Raw genomic sequence first — 27,904 nt, 5'->3', positions numbered from 1 at the left:
TTAAGAGACATCTTACCTGCAAGTTTTATTTTCGTTTTATAAATGCATACTATTATATTTTATGTTAGGAATAATTTTACTGTGATTTTTTTTAATATTAAAATTAATTTACAAAAACTTACAATTTTAAAACACTCATAATTTGCTTCAAAGTTAAAATGTCAAAAAAAAAAAAAAGGCTAAATTGGACCCCAGATAATATTTATATATTTAAACACAATAAATAATAATAGTAATTTCATTCTATACTAAATATAACAGAGTAAAATGAATTCTTCTGAGCATGACATTTACCATATTATTCATATTAATAAGATAGAGAGAATACATGTGGGTACGAGTGATATGACATCAACAAAAAGGTAAGATCACTTGTTTCTATGTTTGTTCTTTATGATACTTGCAGTTTTAAGTAGACTTATAACTATGTAAAATATTGTAATTTAAAAATGATTATGAGAGGCTATAACATTCAAACATGGATATTTTTTTTTACTTTTAAATTTTATAAAATAGGACATTTTGCTTTAATAATCTAATAACACACAATTCATTCTAATAAACTGAAATTTTGTGTTATATATTGTTTGTGAGATGGAAACAAAACATGTGGACAAAGGATACCTTCTCAAATAATATAGACATTTTTTGTTTTTAATTTTAAAAACCTAAAAAATTTCTTGGCACCTCTAGTAAAAATTAAAAATTAAAATATAATATTAAAAATATTAATGCATTTAAAATAAATAATTTATTATGTTAAATGTTATAAATTATAATCAACTATAACAGCTGGTTCTTATTCTATTCAGATACTATTTTTATGTATGGTTGTAGCCCGAAGGTAAATAGTATAATGAATACTCAGAGAATATTATTATTTCATAAATAAAACGACTAATACATAATTAAATAAGATAATATATAGAATATAGGAATATGAAAAAGAGTTCTTTTTAATTAAATATTAATGAATATAATTTTAAATTAAATAAAATGTTTAGATTACTGTTGTTTAGTAATAAAAATGTAAATCAATAATTATTTTTAACTCGAAATCAAAACATGCGCTTAGACACTACAAATTAATAAAACTAAATAAATTACAAACGTTATTCAAGATAGGTATACATTAAACAGCCATTATATTTGATTAAATGATTATTATTCATTTTAATGTGTAAATAAATAATTTATTACGAAATTTGACATATTTGATTGATATTGCATATTGTATTATTATTTATTTATTTTGACCTTATGCTTACAGAAACACCTACAATATTGTTCTAAGATATGAATATTTTATCAGATTTTACTTGTGTAACATTAATAGTTGCATTATATTTTATGAATTATAAAATTATAGTAAAAAATATATTTCTTAGTAACAAGTAAAAAATAAATATATCATTTATTATAATTAAGTATAAATACGGCGAAACAGATAGATAAAAAAAATTTTTTGAGTGTGTGTTGTGTTGCGTATTATAAATTTCCTATTACATATTATTTAAAATACATATTATTTTCACAATAAAATATCAATACATAGATTAGAAGATAATCATAATTAAATATGTATAAGTAAAAAAATTACAATTTTATAATCTAGAAAACTAAGTAACAGTTGCTAATAAAATATTCCATAGATAAATTCATATAATAAATATAACAATAATAATGAAATTAAATTCTAAACACAAATAACGGTATCATAAAAATATATATTAGTATCTAATTATTTGATTGTAAAATTAATTAATAATAATAAAAATAGTTTAAGTAACCTTTAAACATTAAAATAAGTGCATATTATTGAGGGATCATGTATTGTAAATAATTGTAAACACTTAATTCTCCCAAACATCGACAACCAGCATCTAAAAAAGATAAATTATTAGTAAATTTCTAGGCAGTAGTCTTTATATTACACAGTGGTATATTTTTAATTTTTTTCTGGGGGAAAGGGGGTCGACAATTTATTCGTAATTATTTATATTAACTATGATAGTTTATAATAGTTTTTCCATGCAATTAAGTCTTTATCACAAAGGTACCTAACACCTATTGTCTTTACCGTACTTAATATTTAGTTGTGACATGGAAATCGTGTCAGAATAGCATTAATATAAATGCTTAATTTCTTTAATGAATACTTAAATATCTGTTTTTTCTTTGGTATGGGGGGAGGGGTATCATTGGACACTCCCTTCTCGTAAATATGCCACTGATTAATGTATACAATTAGCAATTATAAAAAATAATTTTTAGAAACCAAGATAAAAATGTTTTTCTTATTGATTATGAAATGACAGTGATTCAATTTCTATATTAAATTAGTAATTGAATATCAATAAGCATATAGGTATTAGTTAGTTAGTTATTAATTATTATTATAGTTTTACTATAGAAATATTGATTTACTTGAAGGGTGCCTTAAGTTTAGAATAAAAGTAGATAAACTTTATCACTGTAATTACTTACTATTATTGTTTTATAAATTATTTAATTAAAAATTTAATAATTTAAATAAAAAACTATTTACATTTGAACATTTATAAAAAACATTAATATGAAGACTATTTAATTCAGGGGAGGATTTAGTTATGTGGTGGTATTTGAACAGTATATACTTATTGTGGGGGGCCCAAATTAACTATAAACAAGTCATAACATTATTTGATTATTAAATGACATTCAATATTTTCAATTCTTTACTTGCAAAACTACATACCAGTAGTTTTAATTCTATATCATATATTTTTTAAACACGTGTATCTACATTTAAATTAAACACATTTTATATACAAAACAAGTTTTGTTAAATAATTACAAAACTGTGAGAACCCCTGTGCTACAGCCTACTCAGCTCTTTTTTAAATCTGACCCAGTTTTGATTAATTTTAATATAAAATATGTTTAGTTTAAGCATGAATAAGAATATTTTAAATTTTCGTTTTATTAAATATAGATTAATTAGTTCTTAATAAACAAAAATAATAGGATTGTAATTTTATACCTTTGGAACAATTACATTCCCATAAAACTTTATTCTGAAATACAGTTGTCAACAATCCATTGATATCAATAAATTTTTCTTTAAGAGGTTTAGTAATGGATTCTGAAAATGCAATAACTTCAGCGTGAATGATGCCAACAAACAACAATACTTCAGTAATTTCAGATTTAATTGTCAACCATGGAGAGTATATACGTATTATACTATTCTTCGCAGCATTTATAGAACAATTGTTTAGAGTAACTAACACTTTTTGTACTTCTTCATCTGTAACATATTATAGTAGTAATATTTATTGATTTAATTTAATAACAATTATTATTTTAACTTTTTTACCAGATTTCATGTAATAACAAAGTAGGACAATGGTTCTAAATTCCATCCATGCTTCAATGACATTTAATAGTGCACTTTCACCTTGCTTTGGCTTATAACTTTTAGATAAGCTTTTTTCATATTCTCGAATACAGGCTTCGGATTTTTTACGGTTAATAAGATCTCGAAATTTTCCTCTCAATCCATCCTTACTGTAAATAATATTTAACCTTTTAATAATTAATAATGTTTAAAAAAAAAAATTAAGAAACTTACCACATTTTTTTACGTTTTTTACCAGAGTTAAAACAATTCGGTGATGATGGACTATTGTCTGATTTTTTCCTAATTATTTCAGGTGAAAATATATCATCATTTTCATGAACAGCTCTTGGTGATTCTACAGCGTCAATCTACAAAAAAATGTAGTAAATTATGCGTTCATAATAACCATATTATTATACTATAACTTCAAATACATACTTTAAATGGCAGTTCATTGACTAAAGATGGTGTTGGAGAAGTTATAGGTTCAAATAAACTTGGCGATGTTGTGTTGTCAACATTCGGTGGAGTTTGTACAGACTGAATGAGTACCTGACAATTTTTTTCATTTGGAGTTGTAGGCGATTGATCGACTTCAATCAATGGAACGTACGGACTTAAAATGGTTTCAGGAGAATATTGGACTGCCGAATCGTCTACATTAATTGATTCATGTTCAGGAGTGGCAGGAATTACATTTATTTTGGAAGAATGTATAAACGATATAGTATTGTTTTCATTCTGATTGAAAAGTTTTGCTCCATGTGGTATAGAAATTTTTGAATATTCTTTAACTGTATTTTTGACAAATTCTTTTGTGTTAAAAGATGATTGTGTTAAAGAAGTGTCAGAATAATATATTTGATTATCATTATTAATTATACACGTTTCGGCTGGTCTTCGATTTTGTTGTTTTTGTGGTGCAATTATTGATTTTTTAAGTTTTTTGCACTGACTTTTAAATTCAGTTACAGGATACTCCGAAATATTTTCTGTATTGATAATATCTATAGAATCAGAATTGATTTTATTACAAAATTCATTTTTGACGATTGTTGATATTTCAGTACTTTTATGAATTTCATTTTTTGGTAAATTTATTTCACTTTTTCCATTGTTAAATGTCTTACATTCTGATACTTTACTTTCATTAGTATATATTTTTTTCTTAGTTTTTTTACTATGAATCCAGTTTATACATTTTTTTTGTTTTTTCTTTATAGGTGAGATAATTTTTTCGGATGATTCAATAATATCTTCAGAATGTATAGAGTTAATTTTACTTATGTGCGTATTTATATTTTTATATTTTTTATTTAACTTTTCTGGTGTTTGGACAATTGGTAACAAACGCTTATAACTATCGTTACTAGAAATATTTGTCGTATCCAAATTATTGTACATAACAAACCGTTTTCGATTTGACATAATCTCTGGAGATTTAAGATGATTAAAAACTGTAAAGTGTAAATTTTTTTGATCCATATTACGCGATGATTTAATAACCGATGCATCATTAACCGTATGTGACGACGAAGATTCACTTTTTGCACTTTTTGTTTGAATCAAATATTTTTTTGATTTATGAATTAAAGCATCTTGATTTCTTCTTATTTTTTTGCGATTTGATATAATTTTAAGAGATAGGTCAGGTAAATTTAATTCAGATGTTTTGTTTATGCTATAAGTTCTTTTTCTAAAGTTATTTGCACAATTAGAAGTTTCACAAAGTTCCTTATTTAATTCTACTGAGTTTGAATGGTCATTTTTTTCTTTTTTATTTTCTTGGAATAAACTTCTTTTTACTCGTTTGTGAACATTTTCTATTTTATTTTCATTGATTTTAACATCCAGAGATTTAACCGATTTTTTAATTTTTTTAACGCTATCTTCTATATTAATTCCTTTTAATTCTGGTAATAATTTTGGATTATGATTACTGGTATTTCTGTTCCAAATAACTTCTAACGGCTTAAAAGACGAATGCTTTAGTTTTTCCATTTCTTTTCCTATAAGCATAAACACATTAAACAATATTATTAGATATTAAAGAAAAATGTATAAATTATTTTTTGGAGTCTTCAATAGGTAACTATTGCTAAATATTTCTATGTTATATAAAATGTTTATTAAAACGCTGTATTAATTGTTTCCAAATTGCGAGTCGTGTTAATAATTTTTTAAATATTTATAAATTTCTTTATTTTAAAAATATAAAATATATATTTTATATATATGTATACATATATACATACGAGTATATAATACAGTATTTTTGTGTAAGCGTATTGTATATAAATGTTTGAATTGATTTGTATCATTGATTATTATCTTTGACGTGTACCAGTGACATGTGTCACTATGATGCTGCCAGATTAAAAGTTATCGCAAAGATCGCGAATAACATGAATTATAAAAATAGGCCATTGGTAAGTTGCGGGTTGTAGATCATCAAATTTTAACATTTTCAAAAGAGAATCGTGCAGCAAATAGTTTGGAAACCTATGTACCTACTATATAAATGATATAAGATATATTCATTATTTAAAACAGGTTAAAAAAAGTTGTACATTATAAATATATATTTATTATACATTACAACACTAATTTCAATCTACAGTAGAAATTGTTTATAATAACTTCGAGGATCAAAGAAATATAGGTATTGTTAATAACTGATACCTAGTGATAATCATAAAATGTTATTTCCAAAATAGTAAATATATTTTACTGTTGCATAATGTTATTGTGATAATTTTTATAAAATATATTATTAATAAAAATGTATTTTTATTGGGCACTTAAATACTATAATTATCTCTTTATTATACAAAACCGTTTTAAAAAAATGGTCTCGTCAAATAATTACTATGACAACCATTATTATAGTCTTTTTTATACAATTTAAGATGGATATACAAAAGATTCAAGTATCAGATGAAGTTTGTGTAGTACGAAAAAAATATCAAGAGGAAATAATAACCTAAAACATGAAAAATATCATGATAAAAAATCAAAGTAACTAAAATTAAAGGAAAAATAAAACCAAAAATACCTAAGTATTTAGATATCAGTGATATGATAGAAAAATGACTGTAAAAGCTTCAGGGGAGTTAGGATTGAGTACAAATTTTATGAGAAATAAATTAAAGCTATTGTATTAAACTATTAAGCGAGATATTGTGCGTGTAATATTTTATTAAAAATGATAATAATTAAAATGTGTTTGTATAATTTTTCATTCAGATTTTTTATATTAGAGTTATAATCGTTCGGCTTACAAAAAAAAAAAAAAAATAATTGAAAGTTGAAAATGAAATGACTAGAGGACACAGCATCTTAATTTATTATCTACATACAATTATTAATTGTAGTAATTCATTCAAAACTCTGTTATTTTTTTGTTTTTACTTTTTCAAAGTTTAATTTGAAACTTATATCATTAATAACATATAATTTGTCATTGATTATTTAATATTTTTTCTTATTTTGAAATTTGTTCTAGTCATAAATATTTGATATTTTGATTTATGTAATTCTGTGTAATATTATTAATGTTATTATGTATATTTTTATTGCGTGGTTTTTATAAATTAAATATTTGTCTAAATTCACCAAAAATAAATGTCATTACATCTATATGGTCATCATAAGAATATCATAGTAAATTATAAAAATCTTATAATATAAAACATAAAAATTTTTCCTGGACCTTTAATTTTATGACATTAACCCAGTATATATTACTATTATCAGTACAATTATTAAAACAAATTCTATTGTATTTATAAATGCATATGATGCATTATATTATGCTTAGTAATATAAAATGTAAACAAATTATTTATTTATAAATTTATTCTATTATGTTTTTCATGACGAAATTTATATACTTGCCTGTAACTTTTTCATTGATCATAAAATGTAAATGAATCAGGTGTAAAACTGTGATATTATTTAAAAAGACATAACAACTCATATCATCATACTGTGTTTAGGCGTTATTAAAAAAAAACTGAATACCTTAAGTGGCTTAAGTAAGAACCTACATAAGGTCAATTATACCATAATGAGTTAAAATAATTAAATAGCTTGTGATGTACTGCAATCAAGTAGCATTGAATATTATAAATTATAATCACATAATCACAAACTAGATATCTACCTACAGAAGACAATATAATTCTGAAAAAGTATGATAGTGACTATTGTGACGTACAAAATTTTTCAATGCAGTAAACATGAACTAAATAAGCAATGAAAATATGTTATAAGACAGGCTAAAAAATACATCGAATACATTTTTTCTATCTTTTTATACATCTAAGTTCATCAAAATATATATTTTGCACTATGTAATTAAATTAATTTCACAACAAGTGACGAAAGTAATTTATAGTTCAAACTCTCATTCACCGTTGCCTTCTTTATATATAGGTCATTAAAAGCTTATATGGTTTTATCGAATTAAAAGGAAGTTAACTTTTGAAAGACATCTAAAGTGATGTATGATCGAAAAACTACTTTTCATAGGTTGAAACTTTAAAAACTGATTTTGTTTTATTGAATAAAAAAGTTAAATTAAATTAAAATACATTATCCGTTACGTGTACTCTTAGAAATTAGAACTATTGTATTCAAATTATATTTATATTTCAATACTAATAAAATATTATAAAAAAAAAATCCATAAAATTTAGGTATCCATAAAATCATTATAATTTTACTCTAATTCTACCATGAAAAAATACTATTTGCAAAGCTAACATTATAAATATATATATATATATTATTTTTGGTTAATTTAATAGAACACGTACACTCATATCTAATTATTTAAATATCATAATAAAGTTACAGCATAAAGCTAAACTAAAAACACTATTCGCATTTAATAAAATGCTAACTGTATGTAGATTAAAACATGTCGTGAACTTTTATAACCTATGTTTGTGTGGCAATGAATATAAATATTACACGCATATCATTAACTATAACGTATAATCTACACAAATAAATATATATTGTACCTTGGCCAAAATACTAAGTTTCCAATGAAGTGCATAGTTTCATTTATTAACTATATAACTTTTTATTTAATCAAATATAATCTTTTACAATGTATTTTATATTAACATGAGTAAATATTATTAAATTTTATAGTATACACATATTGTTTTAAAAAATATTGATTAGTTCGTTTTTCATAAAAGAATTATTTTATCTACAGATGACAATCCATACAATTTAAACACTATTATAATGTTACACCAATTATTGTTCTTATAAAAATAATAAAAACACTATATGCATACTATGACCATATCACAATTTAGCTATATGCTTAAAATATACACGTCAAAGTGTAGGTATAGTATACAGTATAGGTAACCGTATATAAATGGTTTAAATATGAGTCATGTGGTTCATAATCATATACATAAACCAGTAATATAAACTATATTATAATCTAAAGAACTGTATAAATGTACCTATACATAAGACATTCCTATTATCTATTAGTCATTCGAGAAAAAAACAGTTAAAGTTTACAATTTAAAATCTTTGTACCTACATTCATGACCCTATTATTGGATTCCATAGTATCAAATACACTTAAAATTACTGATATGATTTTGAAGCACAGAAATAGCTTTGAAAAATAACATTTTCAGAAATGAGCAATATAGATTATAATACAGTACAGTGTGTCATTTACTACCTATTACCCATATTCTTTACATTTTAATGTAGGTACTTACATTATCAAATGATTTAACCTATTATAGAGTTCAAAATGTTTGGACAGCTACATGGTAATTGATAAAAATGAATTTAATAATTTGCTTTTACATATTTTCTATTTTGATACTCAAAATAATTAAATCTAAATTTTATATTTTTCATTTCTATGTGGCTTTTATAAAATACATTTTTCAAAAACTTAAAAAATACGTTATAAGAATTTCAATATTAAATAAATGTATTAACTTATAAAGGAAAAATTGTTTATCGATATAACCATTTTAGCTATAATCATAAATGTACGGAACAAAGCATAATACATAACACGTATTACATAATACCTGTTTAATATTTAGTTCAAAATGATTTCAAAGGTTAGTTTAAAAACGTTTTTTTTATAGTTGATATTAAACAAGCATATGTGCCACCAGATGTCGCTGTTGCGATTATATTACACAATATATAACTATAAAGTATGGGATATAGCAATACTACATCCGACAGCTGTGAGCTGGGTAGTCCATTCACCGTGACCGGGCAACTAGTGGTTAGTCGTTGCACAGTTATCACGGCGTGCACCTTAGGGTTGAGTTATAATTGGGGAAATTATTTTTGTTTACCTTTTCATTACAGTATCCTTAATTATGAATTTAGATAATCAACAAAGTGTGTCATATGTTTTTCTCGCAGCAGCTATTGCTGTAGCTGTTATTTTAGTCAACCTCAATTATTGTATGCTTTGCATAGTTCCAATTTTGAGTGCAGCATGGTTAATAATCAATTACTGGAATTTATTGGTCAGAGTTTGGCAAACACTTCCAAGGGACGCAATGTAAGTAAACAAAAAAAAAATACAGAATTACGAAACATCTAAATGATTCAAATTGTATCAACATTTTGGCCAATTTACATGTGTATTTACATACATGTTTATAATCATAAGTTGTATTAATCTTTATGTATATCGAATTCTTAATCAATGGATAAGATATATATATATAATATATGACGGTTTTAAAAACATTCAAAAGTGGCCAATTTCAATTGAAAAAATATCAGTGTTAAAATAAAGTTTAAAATTTGAAGTATAATTATAATTACATAGGTAATTAATAATAATTAATAAAAAAATAACGTAAACGTATAATAATATATTATCATATCAATTATGTATAAACACGTTTTATTAAATAAACAATATAATTAATTTCTATATGATAAGATTTATGACTCACGGTATGGTATATTTTAATAAACAAGTATATTTTCAAAAAAATTATATACGTAAATAACAAATATACTGGAAAGAAAAATGGTAAAAGATTACATTTAAAAAATACATCAGTTATCTGTTAAAAATTAGACACTATTAAATATTTAATGTGTTTAAAACTAATATATCATGTTGATTAGGTACTCAATTAACTTTAAATTTTGTTTTTAATAAATACAATGTACGATAATACAAATATCCAACATGTATCAATCATATTGATTTAATTTAAAACTTGTTTAAGTGTTTAATTAGTAGTATTTAAAAAGTAAAATTTAAATAATAGCTGATAAATAATTATGAGTTACAGCCAATCAATATATGCATAATATATGCATATAAAATATAAATTATAATAGAACAAACCTCGGCGTAGGGTGAAATATTTTTTAGTTATTTTAATAAATTTATGAATGATAATAAATTAATAATGTTTTGTCCGAAATTACTATAACAAGTTTTTTATTAATTTGTATAAATCGTTAATACCGACCTACAATTTTAAGGTTATAAAGTTATTACATAAGTCAAAATTTCTAAAGCTATTTACAATATGTTTACGAAATAAATACATAATGTTAGATCAATGAATGCTGAAATCAGAAGGAGACACAATAGTATTCCCAGTATTTTTTGTTAAATAAAATTAACTATGTAAATTAATATTGTGATAATTATGTTGTACCATTTTAAAAATAAAATCACCACAAAGAAACACGTAATAGAAAAAATAGTAGTTTTCTAATAAAATTCAAAACCAAAAACTGGGACAAAATTAAAAGCCGATAATCTTCTGGACACTCTTCTGCCATCTTTAACATTATTGGTTAATAATGGTGTATTATTTGTTGTATATTTGAAATTTAATGTTATGTGTTAAGTCTGAATTAAGTGTACGTATATCATTATTTATGGTAGATTTTGACTGAAAGAAACTAATGGATTAACATCCATTTCTAAGGATAGTTAACGTTATATTAAACTTTTAGGTATTATTCTGAAGCCTTAAACCTAAATTTGTTTCAATCCTTCCATTCATTTTATATTGATTAAAGCTTCATGATACCTAACTACGTAAGGACTACACTCTTCACAATGACCTTAAAATCACTATTTTCTACATCAAACATGTCAAACACGCGGCCCACTACTTATTTGTATGTGGCCCCAGCCACATTGAAAAAATGTAAAAATATTTAATTGCTTATAGAATTATTTTATTTTTTTTTTTACTGCCCGCAAAATGTTTTTTATAGATGTTTTAGACCAAGTAATATTTTTAATTTGATATGTCTGCTCTAAATAATTAACTCAAACTATCTATACTTGTTTCAATTACTTTGAAAAGTTTCATTTTAACATTATATATCACCCTAATTCACTAATATCTAATCTTTCTCTATTAATTTCCCGGATAACCCTCCTCGTCACTTAAAACAAAATTTTAGAATGTCACGCAACCTCTTAACAGTTAAAAATATAGTTATATCCTATACATATATATTAATACAACATAATCAGTTAAGCTGGAGTAGTACCATTAAACGTCCCCTTCTATCATTCCATCTAGTATTTTGTAATTCTACATTAAATTTATTCAATATTTTTAATTTAAAAAAATGTAAATTACAATTTTAATTTACTTACAATTTATTTAATAAGCATTTTGAGTGAAGAGCGATGAATATAATGATTTTACACTTTTGTAATAGTGTGTGTACTTAATTTATTTATTTTTGAGTTTGACAACACTTTTTGGAACAGTTAATAATTTGGGTAGGTTTTCTAAACCGAATTGGATCTAGTTAGTACTTTAGGAAGTTAAAAGTAAAACCAGAGCGCAAGAATAGTTTACAACAAAATCGATTTTGTCAATATTCAGAGAATATAAGCTGTAGAAACTTGAACCACACCGTATTAGTTAAATTATCATTTTCTAAACACAATAAAATGATCTAAATATTTAGATTAATTTTAAGTGTTGATAAAAATAATAAGTCAGTAAAAAAGCTTTAAAATGTTATATAAGATCCCACATATGTTGTTTTTATAATAATTTAAACAAGCACAATATATTTTTGAAATATTTGAAAATGTATGACAAAATTCTTGAAAATTCCGAATTGCGTATGTTATATTGTAGTAAAAAATAATACAATTTTAAAATTTAATAGCTAAGGATTATAAAAAATTGCTTAAAAAGTTCCTTATAAATTGTTCTTTAAGATACTCTCTTTCTATGGTAAAATCTCAGTCTTTCGATGTATTTTTTTTTCGTGAGTATAATTAAGTAGTTAAATTCATAATTAGAATTCAGAATATAAATGGTTTTCTATAATTTGCTATTTCTTTAGTACTAGAAGTAATAATCAAAAATAAATTACCTCTAAGCTTATAAACGTTAATTATTTTAATTTTTTTTTTTTTTTTACCATAAATATAAAAAATTAAAAATAATAAAATACAACAATAATATTCTAATTTCCAACTAAGTTTTAATGTCAAGGCTAACTAATATTATTATGACATCGCGGAATTTCAATTGAGTCTTAATAATGATGGTTACAATCAAATAATAGTATATTCATTAAATATTTAAAAAAAAAAAATTTTTCTATAAGAATATTTTAAAGAATTATTACAATAATATTACTATTTAGTATTTACCATGACGTATAATTTATATATGTCTTATGTTTTTCTAAATAATAAGTAAAATGCAATGGTATGCTATATAGTATATAACAACTATCTTCATTTGATCACTTTCACTTGAAATCATTATTCATTATTTTATATAGTTGTTTAACAGCACGTACCGTTTCACCTACCTTCTACAAACCGTAGTTGTTGTAGTTTGTAAATAAATATTACATAATTAATCCATGTATTTTCTACTATCACCTCATATTGTATAAACCATTTTTTTAATTTATACGCAAGAAAATTGTTAAAAATACGAAACAACATTTAAATTGCATTTAAATAAATATATATATTTATATATATATAATATTATTTGAATTGTATTAAAAAATACTTACCATTGGGAAATGGCCTTGAAATATAATCGTATTAGAAATCAAAATCAAATCACTAGTAACATTATGTAAAGATTACCTATGTACTTATGTTGTTGATGAACCTTTCAAGAAACGCTTGTATGCATACTCATATACTATGGATTTATGTACACACACTTACAAATTTTGAATTAATGATCATTTTTTAAAAACTATTGTAAACAGACTAAGTATTTTTAACCTTAAATACGACCTTAATTTTCAAAATATTTATTTACATTTTTTTTAATTAAAAAACAATACAATAAAAACTTAATTATGTTTAGTTTACATTAAGAAGTATACGTATAATATAATTCATATCATTAAGTGGGAATATAAAGAGAAAGTTTTGGTAACTAAAAATATTTTAAATAGGTTTTTTAACAGTTGATAAGAAATATGAATGGGTAGATGAGATATAAAATAAATCTTACATGATATCAGTTGTTTTTAAAAATATATAGACAAAGTGAATAACGAAATTTTTTTTGTAATATTCTCAAAAATATAATAAGCGAGATAAAACCAATTGACGGTTATCATATTATGTAGATACTTATAGATATTATAGTTTGAAGTCGAAAAAAACATTAGACTCAAATTGTCTTTATTCTTTAATGAATTTTAAATGCACAAACACAATTATTGTACCCTTAAACATGATTAGGTAGTTACTAAATACGTAAGAAAGGTGAAATTTGTGACTAAATAATAAGATATAATTGTATACAACTGAATATTGGAAATAACTAATTTATAACTTCTCAATTTATTTAAAATAAGATTAATATTTAATTATGTTTTGTAATTTTTAGCACACAATTGTTTATGAATTGGCATACTTTTTAAGTTATATGTAAATGATCTTATAAATTTATCATAGTTTTATTATACATTGATACAATGCGCATAACATAAGTAATTAATATATTTTGATAAATTTAAGATGCAATTTACCATCCAATGTTTTAGTCTCTTTTTATATAAATAATAATAAACACACATATATATAATACATATCTACATTGTACAAATTTACTATGTAGTACGAGTATATTGACTAGGTAGTAGGTACCTATTTTAATTTACTATTATTATTATAATTTTCTTTAAAAAATAATTATTTCTAGAATTCTGCATATTATGATCTATATTGGATATTTACATAAATATAAACGTATATGTTAAATGCTAATGTGTTGAAGTTATTACTTACTATTTTATTATGTATATACCTAACATAATATATATACATATATTTAATAAGTTAAAACATTTCATATAACCACTATGCATGAAATTGTTTTATTTGCAAATTTTAGTCTATATTTTTAAATATGTAGTTATAAAAATAACTATTAAACATTTTCAATAAAATAAGACAAATATAGGTACCTACTAATTTCTTCCGTTCAAAAAAAAAATAAAAAAATTGCAATATTTCTATACGGGGTAATTAATTTAAGACACTCATTATTTTTATATTTTTAGAAAACATTCACGATTTTGTAAATATTTCTATTGCATAATTTTAAACCCTTATCATGTTTGAAGTTCAATATATCTTTTGCGGCACAATTTATTTTTTTAATGTTATATTCCTAAATAAAATGTTACTTGGAATATTTTGATCAACAAAAATCAAATTTAAAACGAATTGTTTATTATTTTTAAGAATTTAAATTTATTATGAGCAGTGTAATATATTAACGTTAAGCGGGATTGTCTCTGTACCGCTTTACTCGTCAAAATTTTAAATACTTACCTCATAACTAGTCACCCAAAATTCAATTTTTATTTATCGAAGTACTCCAAAAAATATTTAGTTATGAAATAAGAAATCTAAAATGCATATTATCCTATTTTTTTTTTTATGATAACAATAAAAATAGTAAAAACATATTTTTTAGAAAAATTATACAAAAAATATTTTCATAAATGTTAATAATTTTTTAAATAATGAATATCTTACGTGATACGGATCATCCGGTACTTATATACACATATACACTCAATATATACACAACATATGCATATAGATATTTAAATCAGTGAAAACACGATACATCAAATCTCATATTATATATTCAATTTTAAGCGTGAAATGTTTATTTTACATTTATTTTCTATACCTATATGACTATATCTTAATCTATATACAAAAATATTAGTTTAAGCGTGTACACGATAATCGAATTTCTTAAGTACTCTTTCGAAGGGATACGATGACGTTTAGTTTTGTTTTTTAGTTTTTAAATTACATCATTTGATTTTTTGATTTAGATGTCGAATAATATTTCGGAAATCTTAAGTTTTTCATGCAAAAAATACGAAGATTAAATAATGTTCATTGCTTGGTGAAGTGTATATAAATAAATTATTATTATCGTCCTTGTCAAATTATTTATAAATTCCTAGGCATTTGGCTTATGATAAATTCATTATATCAAAATGTCTGAAAATTTTTGAACAGTTGATAAATTCTATAATTTTATTAGTAAAATATTTTATAGTAATATATATCATTTTAACATTATGTACCTAGATTATAAGTATTATTTCTTTGAATTAGAATTATTTATTTAATTACGTAAGATAATAATTTTAAATTATAAAATAATAACATATATTTATACTATAGCAAGGATTTTAATACCTAATATATTTATTTAAACATAATGATGCACTACGTTGTAGGGACTGTTCAATTATTAAAGTAGCTACCTTATTTTGTTATGATGTGTCTATTTAACAATCAAGGACTAAATTCATATGGCTGTGACCTGTAAATTATACAGAGTGATTTGATTGTTTATCAATAATTTATGTAGAAAAAACTAATGTCAAACACCTAATTATAGTTCAATATGATACTTTTTATTGGCAAGTACAGTGTACACTAAACTTCTAGGTATATTATAATTTATTACGTTTATGTATTAGATAATATGTAAATAATTAATATAATTAATTTCACCAAAGTAAATTATTTAAGTTATATTTTAATTTTTACTTCTAGACAATAAAAATAGTTGTAACTTACATGATTAATTATATACTTTTTACGTTAGAATAGAAATACTGCAGAAGAAAAAATAAATGTTTTATGTAAAAATATCATAGATAGTCCTTCATGTTTTATTTAGGGAACACAACAGCAGTTTAAAATGTGCATACCCACTTTAAAGGCCTTTAAAACTTTTAAGTTCTAAATTCTACTTATTTCTAATTATGGAATGATTTTATATTGGACTGCGACTTTGTCTGAACCAAATTTGTACTACATTTGAAAGGGAGCCGAGAACACTACTTAAGAGTTTTATTTATATTTTATATGCCAATAACAATTTCTCACTTCATAATAATTACAATGCTGCTTCTTAAAAGCTACTTTATAGTTTATATTCTAATAGTAAATCAAGCTTTGACAATTTTTATACAGTAATAATTACTTATTTGAGTACATAGTTGTAGAAACTGATTATTTCACTTAATTATTTAAAAGTACTATAACAATACACATTAAACTATATTTAAATTGATAGGTAGTTTGAATAGATAAAATTGTGAGTAAGTTAATGTAAACTTTATAATATGGCTATCCTAAAAGGCGATATAGGAAGGCGAAGATACTGAGAAGTGTATGATTGGACACCTAGGCTAAATGCCTAGCCTAATCTAACTATGTTGAAATCAATTTGTAAAAAAAACAATTCTTGAGAATAAAAACTGATGTCACCTACGTTAGTGTCAAGCAATATAATCATTATAATCTATCATGAAGCTATGCATTTAACTAAGTAAAAAACACTGTATGTCTACACAGATCTAACATACAACATTATTAAGAACTGAAACTCCAAATAATTGTATTAAAAAAAAAACCAATATTTACGCGTATACATTTAAACATGTGATTTTCATATTGTATGGTTAACTTCAGATCGATACGAAATATTGGTCAGTCAATGGTATAAAATGTATTTTAAATGTTGATATCATAATTATTTAAATATTTTAATACCATAGTGAATTGTTTTATTCAAAGAACGATTACAAGCTGAGCTTGGTTGACTATAATATTAGGTACCTATTAAATAACTATGTACCTAAACCTAATACCTATATTTAAATGTAGTTTTTTGCAATTTGTTGTTAATTTTCCTTTATGTTTTGAGAATTGGAAACTAATAAGAAAATAATCGTGATTCAAAACACATCCAAAATATTAAATGAAAAAATTCAAACTCGATAGATACATAGAATAATTATAAAATAAAACGTCATAAATACAAACATGCCATTATAGAGCTAAAAGATAACTCGCTATATTTTAACAATTGTTTTCATAAAAATACAAAACTATGATCATATATTCAGTTTGGTTTACTTGGTAAAAAAAAAAATAATAGTTTCATTATTTATTTATTTAATTTTAAATATTTAGGTAGAAACTATAAATTAAAATATCAAGATTCATAAAAGAACTTCTGCAAAATAAATGCGCCTAATCAATTATGTATCTACTCCTATTTATATTTTGATGTGTTTGTTAATTTTATTTATATGAAATGAACAATATTTATTTTAAATTTTTGCCAATTATATATCCATAGTTATACAAATCATTAATGCAAATCAATTATAAAGAAATAAATTTATAAATATAAAATATTATACCTATCTCATTAATATTACTAATAACAATAATGACCATTAGATTTCATATATTTTGACAAAATAGTCACTTAAATTAATTTTTAACATAATTCAATTTACCTAGTTATGAAAATATTAATAGTGTTTATTATTAAACAATTTCTAGGAATTTAAACTGATTATTATAATAAAATTAATAACACTTTAAAAAAATTTACCTAGTTAGATTATTAATAATGTTATGTCTCATTTAGTGAGAAGATAGAACTAAACACAAGTCTTCAATTTTAGTCGATAATGAACTAATGAATAAATAATATTATAATATTATTATAATATAATAAGGCAAAGGTTTCCAAACTTTTTTGACTCGCTGCACTCTAAAGTATTTTCTAAAAATCCAAAAGTACCATATAATAGTATATCCTGTAATTATGTTTACATTTATAAAAAAATTAATTGATTAATGCATTAATCATGTATAATTTCATAAAATCATTTTTTTTAATTGTGAAAAATATGTATGATTGTTTTACATTTGAAATAATTTTATAACCCCTCCCTATCCCACTCTGGTTGAGAACCTTTGAATTAAGGGATAGTATTATAGTAGATATGAATAAAAATATGTTTTATTTTTTTCAGATTAATCAAAGATTATTCAATGTATTTTATCAAAATAAGAATATGGAATTTATTGGGATGTGACACTTATGCTAAAATTTTTAAAAGAAATGTTGAAAAACATCCTAACAAAATAGCATTTAAACACGAAAATTCTTTGTGGAGATATATTGAAGTAAATATAATTATGATTACAAAAATTTAAGTTTGTAAATTATAATAAATAACAATGCCTATCTATGTATTTTAGTATATAATATGTGTACTTAGTACTAATCGCATAATATGTAATGGATATAAATACTAAATCCATTAAATACCAATATTAAATATAATTGGATGTATCTATTATAAAATGTAATTTTTTCTTTAATTTAGTAATATGACCAACATTAATTTAAAGTAATTAAATATCAAGTCCAATCTACTAAAAAAAAAAATAACTAATATGAATCACATGAAATAAGTAGTATTATGTCCCAAATTGTCAATTCATTCATCAATACAGAAATAAAAACATGATGTATTAAGAGTAGAAAAACCTTTATTTAATGTTAATTTGGAATACAAAAATGCAATACGTAAAACACAAAATGGTAAGCATTGTTGAGACCCAACTCCAAAATATTATTATCTAAGACCATGAGTGGTGTTATGACCTGCCTCTGAACGTTGGCAATTACTGCACGAAGAGTCTTGTAAATAATTTAGTATACGTCTTGTTAATATGTATCCTTATCTATGGAACATCGAGTTTTAACTTTTTCAAGAAGAGACATGTGAATAAACTTTAATGATTAAATTAAAATAATAAAATTTTCATACTCTTTGTCCTGACCTCAACTTGCTTGTGTTATTAATTAACTTATAAAATGTGCCATTCTTAGTACAATATTTGTGTTACTAATTGATTTCTATATGTCATAGGGTTTGTAACTGTAGTTTAAATTTTATTTTTAATATTTGTTTACTGTTCATAAATATCATAGCTCATTTAAAGAAATTTATATGAATTAACACTAACACATTTTATTATTATTTAATGAACTAAACCGGCTTAACTTGTCTTAATATAATGCACTATGTTCTAGTTTAAAAAAAAATTAAAATATTAATTTATACATAACAGTTGATTATTTTAATGACTAATATTTTTTGAAAATTATATTTTGTATCAGTGATTAATAGATAAATAAACCAATGATAATTACTTACACAAAAAAAAAAATCTAGTTATCAATATTACATATCTATATTTTTTTACTTAAAATCCTTAAAATTTCCTTGTGTACATGCTTGTATTTTTGTATTTAATATTTCAGATTATAAAAGAGAACTTATTGCTATATCTATTGATTAATACTTCTTTAAAATATTATAATTACTCTTAGTGAAACTCATGTTTATTTACAAGTTAAACTTTCAGGAGTAAAATAAATTTTAAAAAGTTTAAATACCTACCTAACATTAATTATTAGATTGGATCTAAATGAGTTAATAAATAAATAAATAATAATTGATATGATTAGTACAGAACTTTTTTTTTCATACACAAAAGAATATGGGATTTTTATAATTCTGCCAACTACCAGTCACCAATATATCAAAATATTTTAAGATTATTTTTGGTACTATAACTTTATTAGGTTCCATATTATTTGTTATATATATGTTAAATTTAAAATAGATGGGAAATCCTTTATCAATAGGTATACACTTTCCCAAAATATACAACTTTTTTTTTTTATACCTTTATAATTTATAGTAATGCATTAAATACACAATAATATATATAATTTACAAAATAAATATTAATTTAATATTAATATATGTATTTAAAGAAAATTATAAATAAAATGTAATTAAAGTTTAAATACTTACAATTTTTTTTAGGTAGAAGAGCTTAGCAACCAAATTGCCAATTATTTCAAAGAGCAAGGACTTAAGCGAGGTGATATTGTTGCTTTGTACATGGAAAGTTGTCCAGAATATGTATGCATTTGGCTTGGTTTGTCTAAAATTGGTGTTATAGTAGCTTTAATTAATAATAATCTACGTGCTGACACATTGGCACATTCTATAAAAGTGTCAAATTGTTCTGCAGTCATAATCGGCAAGGCACAAATCGATGGTAAGTAAACATTGTCATAATTTTCTATATTTTATGTTGGTAAGCAATAAAATAAAAGAATGAGAAATTAAAAATAACTTTAAGATTAATCTGTCTGTATATCAAGAAAAGTATGAGTTCAAATTTTAAATATAATTATTGAAATCAAATTTTTAGTGTAAAAAGGTATCTAGTATATGATAAAAATCCTTACTTGCAACTAAACAAATAAAATTAAATTGAATGGATATTTTCAACACTATTTTTAGTTTATTTTAGTTTAGTTTGTGAATAAGTTCTCTATGAATTAACATGCACAGCACGATCAGCACTCGGCAGGTCAAAACTGTGGTCGGTACTCGCTACTCACTAGATTACATTATTACACTACTCACTACTCAGTGTCAGACGTCAGTACTATCAAACCACATGTAAATAAATTATGAATACGTGATATCAGAATATAAGAATGGCGCCAATTTATTATCATTTATACTTAATTTTTGATAAGAAAAATGGTTATAGAATATAGGTTAACTAAGATAAAATAAATCAAAAAAATAAAAAAATTTCGATGTTATACTATTATAGTCATCTAGTCATCACTCATCAAGATTTAAGAATCAAGACGTTAAGTAGTGAGTAGTGACTAGTGAGGTCTTTAATACTACATTACACTATCAAAAGTCACTACTCACTACTCAAGTGCTCGGTTTCGAACTAGTCAAACTGTCATCTAATAACCTCTGTCGATATTCGACCATAGTTATCATATATTATGTAACGACGTTATATTTAAATAGTTACGACATTATAGTTAATAGTAATAACTTATAAGTTATAATTGACTAATGAGATGTTTAGTAGATTATTTAACAATGACGAACCTTATAATTGGATATTTACATTAACAGTTATACAATATTTCAGTATAGTTTTGGTGTGAATACGATTTTTGTTTTTTTGTTCAAACAATAATAGATATCAAAATGATCAAACATTTTTCAAACAAAATTCACCCCTAGCTATTTGCGGAACACGATAAATTGAAGAGCTCAGTTTTAGTTTATTGAAAAACAAATTTGAAAATAAAAGTTTCACTATTATAATGCTTACTTGACTATTTGTTATTATTAGGTAGGTAGTAGTTACCTATTTCAGTAGGTATTTGAGAATTTTATAGCCTTTGTATCCAAATAGTATAGTAGTATGATTATATAATATAAATAATTTTAAAATACATTAAGAAATAGGATAAAATCGATTTTTTTGTTTATTTCTAACTTCCTATACCCCGAAAGAAATATATTTATTATTATTTATTATTATTTTTACAGCATTAGCAGAAATTATTAATACAACTACAGATGATAAATTGAATGAACTGTTCACTAAATCGAATGTATACATAAAAAATTACAATGAAGACACTGCATTGATTAACACGCCAATAAGTAAAGCTATTAATCTCGATTATAAACTAAGGAAAGTATCAAAAAGTGCCCCTGAAAAAGATATTTCTGAAGGTAGTTCAAAAGATCAAATGCTATACATTTATACATCAGGAACGACGGGTATGCCAAAGGCTGCTATTATGACTCAATCAAGGTAACTACCCAAAAATAAATTATAGTTTAATGTTAAATGAACTTTTATTAATTTAAATAATACTATATATTAATATTATTACTCTTGAAAATATCTCATTTTTACCAAACTCATCAGAGCTATCTACATGGCAATGGGCACTAAATACGTAGCTGGAATAACTGAACATGACGTCGTGTATACTCCGTTACCATTGTATCACACTGCTGGCGGCATACTGGGTGTTAGTTCTGTACTTTTAGGAGGTTCAACGTGTGTCATAAGGTCCAAATTTTCAGCATCTAACTATTGGACTGATTGCTTTAAATATGAATGTACAGTAAGTAGAGATATACTTTGATTTATTAAAGTGTCTACACTCATTATTTCAAACTTTAAAAAAAATATTATTTATCTTAATTGTATGCATTTTTTACTTTTTTTACATCATATATTTTAGATTCTGAGCGAAGGGTTGAATGTATTGATTTTACAATGATATGTATTTTTTTTGTAGACAAGTACACGAATAAGTTGTCGAAAAAATGGGGTTGGTTTTGTATGTAAAATTGGATCTAGTTTGTATTTTAAAGAGGTTAAACTTGAAAATTTTAAGTACTTATTTTTATATCAGGGAAAACAAACAAAAATTAAGGAAAAAGATAAATTTTCGACAAAATAGATTTTATTTTATTTTTTGTAACTCGAAAACGAATAACCATAGATAGGTACCTACCTAATTTAAATTTTCGTTATCTATTAACCATAACATTTTCAATTTATTTAAATTAGTTTTGGATTATTTATAGGAATAACATTTTTTTTATGTTGTTTTTTTATAAATGTCAATATAAACATTTTCATTGAACCAAAATTCTTAGAAATATAATACAAGATCCCATAAAAGTTATTCTTATATTTGATTACAAATATTAAAAATGTTATTATCTATTATTTATAGGTGTACCTATTATGAATCTATTTTTATTGTTTTATGATACTTATTTACACAAAGATGTCTTCACATTTTAAGTTATATAAGTTGATATAATATTATGTTATAAATATGCTTTATTAAAAAAAAAATAAACACTAATAATATAATAAATGCAATATTTTTGGAAAAAAAATAATATTATCCTATTATAAAACCAATAGTAAAATAAATGATTTTAATAGCTACATAAAAAAAACATATTAGGTACCTACTTGATAATTATATATAGGCTGATAGATTGTTTCTGCTCAGAATCTTTTTTGTATAGGACATATCATATACTATATAGGTACAATTATTATGTATCTCTGAATTCAGATTTAACACAACTATAATAATCACCCATTTTATGTCTAAATTACAGAAGTAGGTAGGTAGTAGGGTACATATCTTAGGTATCTGCTTATCTTTTTAATTTCGTATTCCAAAATAGAATATTTTTGGGAATATTTCAATTTAAAAAAATTGAATTTCTAACGAGTACCCATTTAGTTTGTTTTAGTTCAAGCTATGTTTAGACGCATAACGTAGGTATCTACCTATATAGATATATTTTATGTAGCTAGTAGTTATTTAGAGAGTCTAGATGTACTTGTGAAAGTATAGATTTATTACGTATTCATATTTTTGTTATTAACTAATTATTTTCAATAAATGGATCAAATTAATACTAAGTTATTGGCCAAATCAAATAAATATTATAATATGTGGTAGGTACCTACTACTATAAGTAGGTACATACATGTATCGCTGTATCGGTAGGTAGGTATATAAAATACTATATACCTAATCGAATGTGTGGATAACTCCTGTGCTGTTCAATAAAACTGTTTAGAGAATCTAGACACCAACAATGGCTAGAATAATTAATTATGGATTAACATTTCCGGAGGTGTGACAAAAAATAAATAAATAATGTGGCAGTGGTTTTATGTGGCAAGGCAATTTTAGTCTTGTGTCACAAACATACCTAGATCCCGACTTAAATAGCCAAATTCCCGCCATTGGAACACGACAGTATACTATTCAAACATTTGAATTTTAATTCTTATGAAATAAAATGTCAATTAAAGTTGAATTTCAATGAAATAATGTGTGTACACTTAAATCAATTACTTTTGTGTTCAACAATCACACTTTTAATATGTTATAATTTTAATATTTTACAATAAATATTATTATCCAAGCGGTATACATTCTAATTCAATATTTTATTAAAGGTTGCACAGTATATTGGTGAGATGTGTCGTTATTGTTTGGCTTCACCTCCATCTGAGACTGACAAAACTCATCAGGTCAGATTGATTTTGGGAAATGGACTACGACCTCAGATATGGAACGATTTTGTTAAACGATTTAATATAAAAAAAGTAGCAGAATTCTATGGAGCCACAGAGGGAAATGCTAATATGAGTAAATACAATATTTAACTTAGAGCTTTTATTTGAAAAATATAAGAATTGTCTGAAAAACTACTATTGGGAAGGTAGATAGGTACCTACTTGATAAGCAATCACTTGTCATTTTTAACCTAAATAATATTATTTTAAATTTTAATGATAATGATTTTAGATAGGTACCTACATAAAAATTCATCTTAAAATTTGACATCATATTTTTAAACTGAAAACAAGGTTCAGGGATTATTAATTTTATGGTTCTAAGATTCTGAGCTGTTATGAATTTATTGATTTTTTTAATGGTTTTTCTTCTTTAATTCATTTTTTTAATAATATTTTTGGGTTATACTGCTATCAGTGCTATATATAGACTAAAAACCATAGTACTTCAAAAGTTTCTCATAGTTTCATATAGTATATATTAAAAATTTTAACAGATACCTTCTACTAAGATATAATGATACATTTACTTTCCCTAACTCCTAAGTATAAGCAGAAATTACAGAACATATTAATTTAAATAATTTAATTCAAATTTAAGTTCTTTTCAGTAAATATTGATATTAAAATCCAATAATTTATTGTTTTTAATTGTATTATTACAATCCAAAGGTGTGACATACCTATATGAAGCACCCTCTTTCTCCAACTTCTATAATAGCTTTATTTTATTTTTTTATTTTAATGTCAATTCAATAGTAAAAATTAATTTAAATAGTCTGTCAAAAATATTTTTGGCCTTAGATTAGTAAAGAAAAGATCTTTTCTAATTAATAAATGTTTCCAACATTAAAGTTTATAAGATATAATATTTGTTGTTTTTTAGTAAACGCTACAAATAAAGTCGGTGCTGTAGGATTCATCCCATTTATCGGGGAACCATTCTATCCTGTCACGTTGATTCGTGTTGACCCAGATACTAATGAGCCTATTCGAGGAGAAAATAATCTTTGTATTAAGTGTAAAATTGGTAAGATTTTGATTTTATTTAATTGTATATCATCAAAAGCATAAGAAATAGTTTTATTATATTTCTTACAATATACTTAAGCATTTAAACTATATTTGAACACAATTTACTTAACTATATAGGAGAGCCTGGATTATTGGTTGGAAAAATAATAAGAACAACTGAGAATTCGTTTAGTGGTTATGTAGAAAAATCAGCTTCTGAGAAAAAAATCATCAAAGATGTTTTTAGTAAAGGAGACAGAGTATTCAATTCTGGTAATTTTTTAGTACTCATTTTAATTAAAAACAAAGATTAATTAAAAAAATTAAAAACATGTTAACAATATATTTAAATAGGTATTTATTTATTTAAAATATAGGTGATGTGCTTATACGGGATGAACATAATTTTTTTTACTTTAAAGACCGCACAGGAGATACTTTCAGGTAAATTTAATGGTATTAATTAGTTAAAAAACTTCTAGATGACCAAATTGGGATTAGAAAAAAAAAAAAAAAATCATAATTCACAGTGTCAAAATATTGTCATTTATTGAAAGATTTATTAACTAAATATAATTATTGATAGGTAAATAAAAATAGTTTAAGTATATACTATGCATGATCTACGTTTCTGAGTTTTGCCATTATGTATTTATGTACTATGCTATATGTTATGTGTGCATGCTCAAATAATGTAGGATCGATGATATTTTAAGAATGGTTAATTAAAATATGGTTAAAATTTTACTCCTTTTATGTGTTTTAAAAATTTCAACAATCTAAATAAATTGTGATTTTAGATTTAGTAGAAAAATTTTAATAGATAATATGCTTTTATTTCAAATTATCTATTTCATTATACACGTTAAAGTGAAAGAACAAAATAAATTGCAACCAATATTTTCCTAAATTCTGGAATTAAATAGAAAAAAAAAGAAAGAGTCTTATCTTATTATTAATATGTCGTCAAAATGTTTACATTATTCCAATATCAACATTTATTCATGATAGATCTTTCTCAGCCTTAAGAGGATGCTAAACCTGCATGTGTTGTCTCCATCTTTCACACAATTAATCACTGCTTATGTTCTTTTTGTATTTAATTTTTAATAGTTTAAAATTTTAAGTATTATTTAATCGATTAAGATTAAATTAATAGGTGGAAAGGTGAAAATGTTTCTACGTCAGAAGTGGAAGCTGCTATTAGTAATATAGCTACATTAAAAGATTGCATAGTTTATGGAGTAGAGGTAATTAAATAAATTAAAAAAATACTCCATATTTTGATTTAAATTGTTGTACTACCAATTTGTATAGATACCACACACAGAAGGAAAAGCTGGAATGGTTGCTATTGTAGATGAATCTAATGACTTAGATTTGGATGAATTATCTGCTGGAATTAACAAATCATTGCCAGCCTATGCACAACCGCTATTTTTACGAATTATTAAGACACCTATGTCGCTGACGGGTTAGCTTATTTTTTATTTAGCCTTTTAGTAAATTTAATTGTACTATTTTATAAATTTGTAGGTACGTTCAAGATGAAAAAAAATGATATCCAAAATGATGGATTTGATCTTACCAAAGTTGCTGAGGATCCTATATATTTTAAAGAGGGAAGGAAGTTTGTGCCACTCACCCAAGAGTTACATGACAGCATTGTTAACGGAGTAAAGAGATTATAAATTGTTTTTAAACTATTGTACATTAAGTATTGGTTTGAAAGGGATTTACATTTGTGTTTTTAGTAGTATGTATGATCGATTGTTATTTTCCTAATTTAATTTGTGATTTGTATCATATAATTCTAAGAAACAAAACCAAAGACTTAACATTTATTAGGGTAAAAGCTGTGATTATTTTTTTGTGCATCAACTATACAATAAGTTTGGTTTGTTACAATATTTGATCATTATGTATTTTTTAAAAGTTAATTATTATAATAATTTGAATTAAATTGCTGGTATTAGTCTAACATTAGATCTATTCATGTATAGATTTACTGAATAAAATTTTACTGATATTAATATGTTACTATTAAGATACTATATATGTTTCAATATAGGTTATAATAGTGTAAATAGTACTTATAAAAGTTTTAG

The 27,904-nt window shown here is 23.6% G+C and overlaps 2 protein-coding genes across 2 annotated transcripts; one reads left to right on the top strand and one right to left on the bottom strand.

Moving 5' to 3' along the window:
- Window positions 1-1,749: 1,749 nt before the first annotated feature.
- LOC112601031 lies at window positions 1,750-21,262 on the bottom strand. The gene is made up of 7 exons (XM_025348425.1): window positions 21,073-21,262; window positions 20,630-20,762; window positions 3,821-5,391; window positions 3,614-3,750; window positions 3,359-3,549; window positions 3,023-3,289; window positions 1,750-1,883 (listed from the first exon to the last, which is right to left on the bottom strand). The coding sequence occupies exons 3-7, from the start codon at window positions 5,381-5,383 to the stop codon at window positions 1,816-1,818; spliced, it is 2,226 nt and encodes a 741-aa protein (XP_025204210.1). The 5' UTR covers window positions 5,384-5,391; window positions 20,630-20,762; window positions 21,073-21,262; the 3' UTR covers window positions 1,750-1,815.
- Window positions 9,632-27,904, top strand: LOC112601032 (long-chain fatty acid transport protein 4-like). The gene is made up of 12 exons (XM_025348427.1): window positions 9,632-9,959; window positions 18,770-18,923; window positions 20,642-20,879; window positions 22,196-22,466; window positions 22,584-22,785; window positions 24,663-24,855; window positions 25,669-25,812; window positions 25,935-26,069; window positions 26,174-26,240; window positions 26,956-27,046; window positions 27,114-27,270; window positions 27,333-27,904. Exons 1-12 carry the CDS (start codon window positions 9,772-9,774, stop codon window positions 27,485-27,487), a joined length of 1,995 nt encoding a protein of 664 aa, XP_025204212.1. The 5' UTR covers window positions 9,632-9,771; the 3' UTR covers window positions 27,488-27,904.

The sequence above is a fragment of the Melanaphis sacchari genome, unplaced genomic scaffold, assembly GCF_002803265.2.
Source record: "Melanaphis sacchari strain LSU unplaced genomic scaffold, SCAv2.0 Contig74_pilon_pilon, whole genome shotgun sequence".
In the NCBI taxonomy this organism is placed as follows: domain Eukaryota; kingdom Metazoa; phylum Arthropoda; class Insecta; order Hemiptera; family Aphididae; genus Melanaphis; species Melanaphis sacchari.
Note: the sequence above shows the minus strand (reverse complement) of the source record. Positions and strands in the feature narration are given on the sequence as shown.